We start from the raw sequence: 11,113 nt of genomic DNA on the forward strand, positions 1-11,113 counted from the left end.
CGGTAAAGTCCTGGCAAGGGATTTGCTGGAAGAACATGGATGAAAAGGCTGGGGGTGGTGAAGCTGGTGAAAGCCATTCCCCCACCCCCCTGGAATTGGCTGGATTTACTAAGGTTCCAGCAGGGAATCTGCTGGAGGGACATACATTTTGCACTTGTACTGCTCATGTTTTATCCACCGGGTTAGTCCCAGACATCTGTTTAATAATAAAGTTGCAGCCTGATTAAACCCATATCTAACATCTCCTGTCATTCTTTTGGCATAGCCAGACAATGATATGTCTTAAAAAGAATGTGGAATGGAAAGGGACTATTATGGGAACCAGCTGGCTTGTTGCAAAGCACTGTTCAAATTCCACCTTTTGATGTTATTTGTTTTTTTCTGTGTATTGAATGTAATTCTTGATTTAAAATATGATCTATTGACCCCAGAAATTATGATTCTATCTATCTATCTATCTATCTATCTGTCTGTCTGTCTAACAACTTGCCCCCTCCATCTATGTCCTAAAAAAAATCACTGTATATTAGTGTATTTTTTATTTTTTTTTATTAATTAACTTCTACTAGAATATCGGTAACTGAGTAGAAGAGACCAACAAGCTATAATCATTATTTGACTTTATCACCTTAAGTGTTTGTGTTTGCTTAATTTGTGAAAATACTTAACAAAATTCAGAGGAGAAACACTTTTCCCATCAGAAATATATGTTTCCTGAAACCTGTAATATCTATGCTTGCTATAATATCATAGCTTTATTATTCTTTATAAAGATTTATAAAACTTGACATTTTTTGCAAGCTGTATTGGTTGTGAATAAGAAGACAGAAGAAATGCTTTTACAATTAAACAATGTTTATTTTTTTTAAAGCACAAATGTGTCTCGGTTGCCTTCAGTTTGATTAGGTAAAGACACACCATGTATTTTGAGGTATAGTAAACAAAAATAAAATAACCTGTCTTACTGAGGTTTGCCTACTGGGTTTCTATGGGCCTGATTTTCATTCTAACAACTTTGAGAGAATAGTCTGAGGCTCTAAATGGTATCCAGACCACTCCATTTTCAATCTCATAAGGAACATTGTTCCTTGGGTCATACTGGCCTCCTCGGTAGTAAATGCCATTGAGATTTGCAGCTTGACAGTTGTTGTACCACCAGCCTCCTCCATACACTTCAGCACAGTTCTCCTCCCATTGGTCGCTGTCCCTGTCAAAGGTGCTGAACTTCATGTTATCATGAGCTGTGTATTCACTACCTTCCTCCACTGAACCTATGATGAGTGCATCCCCAGCTGTCCCCTCATAAGCAGAGACGCTGAGGACATAGCCTTCTGACTCAGAACCTACATGTATATTATATTCCGCGTAAGCATCATTGCCAGCCCAGTCCTCTAATTCGACTCGAAGGACAGTGTCCTTCTGGGTCAGTAAGTGGATGTTTTCATTGCCCAGCCAGAACTCTCCTTTCCCTTTGTCATCCACGCTGCCGAAACCTTTCTTGTAGTCTTGCCAGGTCTGGTTAAAATTCACTGATCCATCCAATCTCTGTTGGATCAAAAGCCATCCTCCCAAAGTGGTGTCTTGGTCGCAATAAACTGAAAAAACTTTATCGGATCCTGCTGGCTTGATTCTGAAAATGCCACTTTTGGCACCAGAAGTGTGTTTCTGGCGGACATCATCACAGTCTAAAAAAAAAAGTTGATCTGGTTGACAGAAGTTATCAGTAAAACTTTACTTAGGCTCACGGGAATCCAAACAGTAATAATGTTGAGGGGAACTTGCTAACCATATTTTGGTCACCATTGGGAAATGTGCCATGCAACATTAAAAAATAGAGTTTACATGCAATTTAAATTGCAGATAACATTCTCTGTGCAATTCATTTAGCATCCAATTATTGATATAAAATTTTGTCTCTACCTATCCTAAATGGCAACAAACAGACACATTGCTTGCATTGTATAACCAAATTAAATGAATTGCAGTGTAACCAGTGTGTCAGTTTGATTGTGGACTGAATCTGGCTCTGCTAACTCAGGATCTATTTTCAGTCATGTTGACGGATACCTGTCCCAGTGTAGCTTGTTCCAAGCTTCTCTCCTCCTGTTCTCAAGCTGCGTGCCCGAAAGTCTGGGGTATCCTCTCCACTCTCATCGTGTTGCAACCCACCTAACTCCTCAGTCACTGCTCGGCTCTTTAGTGATTTGGTTTCAAAAGTGGAGCCACCCTTGTTGAAACTAGTAGAGCTGCTACTGCTGCTGGTCATTGTTGTCTTGGAATGAGCCGAACTGCCACTCTGAACTTTGCTGGAAGGGAATCTAGATGTGTCAAAGACATCCTCTTCCCCCTCTCCTAGATCTGTGAAACTCTCCGACCCTTCAAACCTCACAGTGTGACTAGCAGTTCCACCACTGCTAAAACTTCCAGTTCCAGTTCCAGTTCCACGGTCAGCACCACTAGTGCTTGTGTAGGTAGTATGGAATTTGCTACCAGTAGATCCAAACCCTGGGGTAAAAATTTTTCCAAAGTCTGGGATTAAGCCATCAAATTCTGACAAGTCTCCTCTCTCACCCTGAGAGGTCACTCTGACATGAAAGGTGCCCCCTTGCCCTGCTACTTCTTCCTTCCCTAAACCTTGAAAATGGGAGCAGTCAGAACCATCAGGTGAAGTCATTGTTTCAACGATCTCTTCTCTAGGGCCTCCAGGACCAGTGATAATTTTTTTGGTGATAGTTTTGGTACATGTACGGTGGATCACAGAGGAGCTAGGTCTTTCTCCCAAACCAACAGATTCCTTTCCATAACCAGAAGTCACTATTTTGCCATCTCGTAGTCCTCCACCTACATCTGATCCTACTGAAACATGTGAGGTCTCTACTGAGGAGCCTTTTGCCTCTGCTTCTGCCTGTTCTAGGGTCATCACAACCTCTTTAATATCATCAAGAATGTTTAGCTCTTGGGTTTCTGGCAGATGTAGAGTTTTATAATGCCCAGGAACAGTAGAGTCCTTCAGTGGCCTTATTTTCAGCACCTTCAAGGAACTAGTTTCAAGTTCAGACTGCAGATTGATTGAACTGGCCTGTGTGAGCTGCTTCTGGATGTTTTCATAGCTCTCTGTGTCCACCTGGTAACTGAAACTTTTAGCGCAGGATCCTTTGCAGGAACGTATCTTAATATCAATGTCCACCTTGACAAGAGACAGAGAGAAATACATTTATTTTAATGGTGATCCCTGATTCTTTCAAATAACTATCTCTTTTTACCAGAGTGAGAACTCTGGTAGTTACACTAGAGCCCACTGCCTCTCATTCAACTGTCTGTGCTCCAGCCTACAATTGAACTTGGGCTGCTTCAAATCTCAGTCTTTAAATCTGAAGCACCAAAGATCCACTGATGGTTACAGCATGTATAATTGGCAATACTGGAACCCAAGAATCATCCCTGTAAGGGCCCAATTTTTGCCATTCTTATTCACGCTGTGTAGTGTGGTCCCACTGTTTTCTGTAGGAGTCTCCTGGAGTAAGGTACAGTGCTACTCAGAGCAAGGCAGAGTGGCAGAACTGGGCCCTTAGTAGAGAAGGGGAACCTATAGTACCTGTCAAAAAAACATATGCCTATACTTAGGGCCCTACCCAATTTACAGCCATGAGAAACACATCACAGACCATGAAATCTGATTTTCTGTGTGCTTTTAACCTATAATATACAGATTTAATGGAGAAACCAGCATTTCTCAGATTGAGGGTTCTGACCCAAAAGGGTTTTGCAGAGGTAGTTGCAGTATTGCCACCCTTATTTCTGCACTGCCTTCAGAGCTGGGCAGCTGGAGAGCAGTGGCTATTGGCCAGGCGCTCAGCTCTGAAGGCAACGCTGCACCAGTAGCAGTGCAGAAGTAAGGGTGGCAATACCAAACCATGTCACCCTTACTTTTGTGCTGCTGCCATCAGAGATGGGTGGCTGGAGAGTGGCGGTTACTAACTGAGGGCCCTGCACTGCAGGCAGCAGCACAGAAGTAAAAGTGACAATACCATACCGTGCCATCCTTACTTCTGTGCTGCTGCTGGCAGCAGCTCTGCCTTCGGAGCTGGGATCCTGGCCAGCAGCTGCCACTCTCTAGCTGCCCAGCTCTGAAGGCAGAACCACTGCCAGCAGCAGCACAGAAGTAATGGTAGCAGTACCACAACCCCACCTACAATAACCTTGTGACTGCCCCTGTTTTTTGTAGCCATGCTTTGGAAATAACAGAAGTTACATCACAGACACCTACCTCCAAGCGCTTCATCTCTACAACCTGATCTCGGATATTGTTTTGCAGCGCTTTAATCCTGTTTGCTTGGATAAGAACTTTCTGCTTTAATATCACAAGTCTCCTTCTCAGATCTTCTGAAACTTGTCCAAATCTAGTGTCACTCTCTGGAACAGAAAAATGTCCTTGTCAGCTGAATGGGAGATTTCTCCCCCAAGAACAGCAGATACAAAACAAATAAATAAAAAAAAATCAGAAATACATTTACAAGGATCCAAATTAACATGGAAAAAGATCCATTTAGGATTTTAAGTATATATGTATACCATAATATTGGATAAGTAGAAATTAGCACAATCTTTTATTTTAAGAGTCTTATTATTATGTTGGATCTGCCTTTTTGATAATAAGCAGTATTGTAGCATATTTATTTTAATTAAATATTAGTTCATTGTGCAAAATAGTGCAGGAAATGAACTTAGTGTGTTTTGGAAACATTAGCTCAGCTGTGCTGGAAAGAAAACAAGCACATTTTGATTCCTTTTGTAGGACAGAATTACCATTTTTTAAAAAGAAAATATTGCAATAAACGAATAGAATTTATGTGGTTGAAACAAACATGGACTATAATCATGAAGATTTTAGATATGTGAAATTAGATACAAAATGCAAATATATTCTTGCTTTTGCACAAATATTTTTCTTGCAAAAGTATAATTCTGAAAAGGAAATATCCATGTTTTCAAAAATAATTAAGCATTCTCTTCTACAGGGATGCAGCAATAGCCTCAAAACTATAGTAAAAGAATAAGTGATTTTTTAAAAAGATCAACGAGAATTTCTCTTTCAAAGGGATTATAGGATTCAGCCCCATGTAAATTGCTGTGTTTGAAGATCGATACTATGGAAGATTATTGTTGTTCTAATTCTGCACCTGCCATAGCCAACAGCTGCTATCTCTCCCCTCAGGCCTGCTTTTGAAATATTTCTTTCAGATATAGATTTAGGGCCTGATCCTATATTTCTTGCGCACCCAAAAATCTCATTAACTGCAGGAAAGGCATAAAGTACAGGTCCTTACGATGTATTACACCTCTACCCCATATAATGCAACCCGATATAACACGAATTCTGATATAACGTGGTACAGCGGCACTCCAGGGGAGGCGGGGCTGCGCACTCTGGCAGATCAAAGCAAGTTCGATATAACGCAGTTTCACCTATAACGCAGTAAGATTTTTTGGCTCTTGAGGAGAGCGTTAATTCGAGGTAGAGGTGTATTCCATTTCTATGTAGTTACACTAACATAAAACTGGTGAAATCCGGGGAAGAGTCAGGCCCAATATCTTTAAGCCATGGCGATCTCACAAGAAGGACAAAGCAAACCTGCTTTCAACTGGCTGCTTTTAGCTAAAGTTAACATAATGTTGGTATATATTTTAGAACAGCACATGTTGATACTTACCCTGGGCACTGGCCAGATTTCCTTTCAGGAAGTTAATTGTTTCCACAGTTAACACGTTAGATTTTTTGTACTTGTTTTCATTATCTAACAATAGGTCCCTAATTCTTTGTATTCTGTGATGAAAATCTTTATCAGTTTCATCAATCAACCCTTGCATCCGGCAGCCTGAAGGACATTTGTGACCCTAAAATGAGAAAAATGAAAGATAAATAGCTTAGTGATACACATTTCTTTAATATTATGACTACCACATTTTGTACAAGCCTGGAAACCCACTAATGAGCTCAAGGCCAGATTCTGCCTCATTCCCTCATTTATCTTACATATTCCACTATTAGTCCAATTATTTTCAGTAGAAGGGGGACTGTCTTGTGGTTAAGACTCTGGACTGAGACTCAAAAGACCTGCTTTCAGTCCCTAGCTTTGCTACAGATATCCTCTGAGAGCTTGGAAAAATTAATGTGGGGCTGATTCTTTACCCTGTTACATTGGTTTTACAATGGTATAATGCCATCAAAATCACTGGAGTTAAACAAGTGTAAAATTGCTGTGTTGGAGTGGGTAATTAGGCCTTCAGTCTCAGTTCCCTATCTGTAATATGGGGATAATGACAAACCCCCGCCGAGGTGCTGTGAGGATAAATTCATTATTCAGTCTGAGGAAAAGCTGCAGAATCTGCCCCTCTATAATAGAAGTTTGTCTAAGAAAAGCAAAATGTTCCTACAAAACCAAAGAGATTTGGAAACAGCCAAAATACAAATGGCAAGTGGCCAGAGGAGGATTAAGATTGAGAGGACTCAGAGGAGCACAGATTACTATTTTCAAAGCAACAATCACTATACATAATGCTCATGCTCTTATTGGTGTTAATAGCAAAACTCTCATTGACATCAGATGGTGTAGAACCTGAACCTTTATAACTGAGTGCTTATACAAACACACATCTAGTCAATCAAACAGTGTGTATATTTTACTGAACATTTTGCCATCAGATTTTCTATGAAATAACTTGTTTTTATTCTTCCTTTCCTGCCAGTAAATATTCCTCCCTCCACTACCCATTTAGTCCTTGGGTATCAACACTCTTCAAAATATCCCACTCTTATCTGTTCTTTCTCTTTAAGGCACTTTTCTGATTCTGTCTTTCTCTAAACGTACCTCAATTTCTTTTTTTCTTTCCTTTCTCCCTCTCTTTCACTGGCTCATTTTTAATTTCCCTGTGATCTTCTCACCCTCCTTGCTCTGTTCCTTTGTCTCCTTTTCCCTTTCTCCACACAAAATGCTTAGAAGTGGGAGGCTCTGTGCCACTATTCACTTGCCATATGTCAAAGGGTAGCCCTGCAGCACTCGCTGAGCCTGGATTCTGGTGCTCTGAAATTCCAATAATGAATGCACTATTGGTGATATAGTGGATTCTAGTGGCGTGGTTGTGGGACTGTAATTATGAACACAACTCTGATGCCTTTACAAGTACTTTGCTGACCCATGAAGCAGTTTTACCTGAAAATCAGGTAAAACAGCTATGATAACTGATGCATTACAGATATACCATGTCGGATCTAAGATATATTTAGTAAACGTTCATGGCGCCAAGGAAGTATAATGCACCTAAGGTCCATTTGAGTAACAGTGATTAGCTGAGCTTTCTGCTTCTCTCCTCTTTTCTTACCCAGTCATCATCTGCACAGAAAGGCCAGCTCTTCTCCTGTTTGCAGTCGGACTGGATTCCATGTTCCATCACCCTGGGGCCACGCACACCTCCCCCCTCCTTCAAAAATGTGCTATCTTCATTTGTTGCCTGCCATAGACAAGGGAAAAAAGCAAAAATGAGATTAGTTTCACAGATGGCAGTACAATGAAGTAATACAACTGTAGTCACTGAACATACTATGAAACAGTTAGCCTATGGCAGAAATAGGCATGTGGAAAAATATAATCAGTCAGTGTAAGTAATCTAGTCCATAAATTACCTGCATGAAATTGTTTTGTTTTGTCCAAATAAGATTCTCCTTCTAATATAGTTAAAGCAGATAACTATGGTATAGAATGATTAAGATATTTTTAATAACAGAATGATTAAGCATGTATTTAATATTATATGTTTACATAAAAACAACTGCCTTAAACTGAATTGATAGTCTTTTAGTTAAGCCCCTGAGTGTTTCTAAAATAAATCTCCGTTTTCAGTCTACACTTTAGGCTACAGCTGGGCATAGAAATGCTATGTGGTGATTTCTCTTTATTATTTCTGGTAGTTTTAAATTACAAGGGGTCAAAATCAGATGTTAACTACAAGTTTATTACTCTTTATTGGAAGGTATAGCTTTAAAAGCACAGGAAAATAATAATAATATGGCGTCTGAGGGAGGAAATAAACATACCAAGATTTTGTTTAATCCTGAAAGAGGAAAAAGTCCTTGTTCAGTTCTAAATCAAAATATCATAAGGATTTTTGACCATGCATACTAATCTTTGTTCAGGAAAGTGGTCACAGCAATATTTCTGTTTCTCTAACCGATGGTACAGATGTCTTTGGGAGGTATCAGGTGCCACTGGGTACCTTTGACCACATTACAAATTATCAAAGTAGAATAAAAATTAACTCAGAGATGAGAAAGATCTTAGCTTCCAGTAAAGTCGTTGAAATCAACAGACTACTGCTGATTTACACCAGCTGAGGATCTGGCCCATACTTATCTTTAATCTAATGAGCAAAAAAACCCCCACAACCTTAAAGTTCCTAAATATGTTCCATGGGCTTTTAAAAATTGACTTTACACATAAGTACATGATAGATTGTAATAGCTCCAAATTAACCCTTTCTGTTCGATCAGATCACCCCCACACACTCTGACTTCTTAATTTCTTTCAAAAAAAATAATAAGGAAATGTGTATATAAGAATTTACCAGAGTATTACAGGCTGAATCTTAAACCAGCCAACAACATGTTTAAATTAGCATAGCTGGGAGTTAAGGCTACCGCTCTTCTTGCTGAAAAAGATATTACTCCTTACCTCTCCTTCAGCCTGATAATGCTGCCACTGAAATCAATGCCAACTTTCTTATTCCGTGCCTACGTACTACAGCAAAGATGAGACGAAATTCTTTCTCATGTACACCCAGAGAATCCCATTGAAGGCAACTGGATCCAGGGGTGCAACTGAAAGTAGAATTTGGCTAATAACATCTAAAATCCCAAGCAGCGCTTGGAGACCTCTGTACCTAGGTGCAGTGGAATAGGTTAAGGACTTACAGCCTCATCTCTGAATCTGCTGATTATTGGCCATTTATCTTCTTTGTGTTGCCAGATACTTTCAGCAAAACTAATCTCCAGTGCTTCTTGAGGAACCAGATTGGCAGTAAAATGTAGAGACAAGAGGGAAGGGCCAGTAATGAAGTGGTTAGGGTAGGCTTGAGTGCGTGTGTGTCTGTGTCTTTTTCAAGCTAACCAAAGAGTATTTGTTTTAGTTTGTTACGGGAATATTCATTCAATAAAATGCCCTTTTTTCAAAAGAGAAAGCCAAGATATCAAAAGAGTCAAATAAAGTAAAATCATACCCAGACTACGCTGAGGTACAGCCATGTGCACAAGATCCTCAGCAGTATCATCTTCGGTGGCAGGCTGAGGAGGAGTTTGACAGAAAGGATACCTTCCACTTGGTTTTTGCTTCATTTTAAACCTTCCTGAACTGCTTAGATTAATCATTATGTCCTCTTCTGTTTGAAGAGTTGCATGCAGCACGCCCCCAGTTGGTTACCTGAGGCCTCTTGCACAAGCTCCTGAGTTTGTTTGCTCTAGATAAGTTTGTGCAATGCCAGCCTGGGGAAATGGGGGTGGGGGTGGAACCCACATTCCAGGAAAGAAATTGTCTACAGCTTTGTTTCTGGTAACTAAATTTTGGAATAACGTGTATGTAAAATAGCCAACAATACTTAACCACTGGAAGATATTCATGCTGCAAATCTGGTATTTAATTAGCATAATTAAGCAATCATAAAATCATAAATTTGTCCTTAAATTGAATGATTACCTTCTGTGGACTTCAAGTCAATGGGGCTACTTACTGCAGTAAAGGAAGCAAGATCATAGTCTAATAAATGTTAATTCAAGATATGTATGGTCATAGACATAAACGAATTACTGAGAGATGTTTTTATGGATGTCCCATGCTCAGCTCTGCCATTTTCATAATTCTGGGTCAATCTCATCCTGTGCTCTTTACTCAGACAAAATTCCCTCTGACGTCAAATCAGGACTGAAGAGCTGACCGTAGTTGTAAAACTGTGTAGTTTACACATTTATATAATTAAACTGTATTTGCTTAGTATGAAATATATATATCCCCGTGCTTTATTTTATCTGGCTACTAAAATATAATTGAAATTAAGAAAAGAAAAGAAAAGAAAAGAAAAGAAAAGAAAAAGTAGAATTTGGGTATGAAATTTTTTCCATTGTTTTCAACTTGCACTGCTATATACAAGATACGGTATATGACCGACCAAATCTTCCCTGAGCAAGTGTCTTGTGTCCCATGTTTTTCACTTGATTTCTTTGAAATAAATGTTGATTTATAAACAGCAATTGTACAGCAGCTTGGTACCTCTGAATGGCTGGGAACAAATACAGAGGATAAAGCTGTCTCCTAATGATACCCACTTTTATTTAAACCATACACTTTAAGATCCAGACATTTCTAAAGGGAAGTATGAAAAACAGAAAATATAAGAACAGTCCTATATTATGAGATAGGGCTAGGTGTTGGAAGGTTATATCTCTCAAGTCATTTTTTCTGCTAGGGAAATAGGGATTGGTTCAGTCTTATTTAGTATCACTGATTTAATAGCAATGTAGTTATTCTTAGAATGAAGTGGGAGTTTTAGCATAGGAGAAATATTTTTAGAATTAGTACATCCCATTTAAATCCCTGTAGTGCACGATATGGTGACTATTGCAATCATATCAATATGTGTAATAATATCAAGGAAACCCATTTAACGAATACCCTAGTGGCACAAAAAGTTCTTTCAACATATCTGTTTATTCAGTAGGTGTTGGTCTATGAAAGCTCTGTTGCATTATTAAATGTGCTTTGGTTGTCACACATAAGAAAATATATTAATTTAGAATGTATGCTTTTACTGGTTCACCTTTTTTATATTTTGTTTCTTAGGTCTTTGGAATCTTATCCTGGCAAAGTTATTAAGATCCAGTACATGTGGAGGTTGCTACAAAATTAATAACGATCGTTCATCAGTTCATATGAAGTTGTATATTGAGCAGAGACATGAGCATATTTTAACTATAAGTCCAACACACTAGCAGAGTTTATAAACTCTGCTGGTGAAATACTGTGCTTGTAGTGTTTATAAACTTCATTAGCTGAACCTTTCCTACTGGATT

General features: G+C 39.0%; 1 protein-coding gene across 1 annotated transcript; it reads right to left on the bottom strand.

The window, feature by feature from the left end:
- Positions 1 to 962: 962 nt before the first annotated feature.
- On the bottom strand, positions 963 to 9,342 carry FGA (fibrinogen alpha chain). Its single transcript, XM_050946374.1, has 6 exons — positions 9,271 to 9,342; positions 7,381 to 7,509; positions 5,712 to 5,895; positions 4,268 to 4,413; positions 2,068 to 3,187; positions 963 to 1,685 (listed from the first exon to the last, which is right to left on the bottom strand). The coding sequence occupies exons 1-6, from the start codon at positions 9,319 to 9,321 to the stop codon at positions 976 to 978; spliced, it is 2,340 nt and encodes a 779-aa protein (XP_050802331.1). The 5' UTR covers positions 9,322 to 9,342; the 3' UTR covers positions 963 to 975.
- Positions 9,343 to 11,113: the final 1,771 nt, after the last annotated feature.

Source organism: Gopherus flavomarginatus, chromosome 3 (assembly GCF_025201925.1).
Source record: "Gopherus flavomarginatus isolate rGopFla2 chromosome 3, rGopFla2.mat.asm, whole genome shotgun sequence".
NCBI lineage: Eukaryota > Metazoa > Chordata > Testudines > Testudinidae > Gopherus > Gopherus flavomarginatus.

Coding starts and splice junctions, on each gene's coding strand:
- FGA (XM_050946374.1), bottom strand. CDS start 9,321: ATGATACTGCTGAGGATCTTGTGCACATGGCTGTACCTCAGCGTAGTC. Junction 5,896..7,380: donor TCTGTGCAGATGATGACTGG/GTAAGAAAAGAG, acceptor TTCTCATTTTAG/GGTCACAAATGTCCTTCAGG. Junction 3,188..4,267: donor TAGAGATGAAGCGCTTGGAG/GTAGGTGTCTGT, acceptor TCTCTTGTCAAG/GTGGACATTGATATTAAGAT.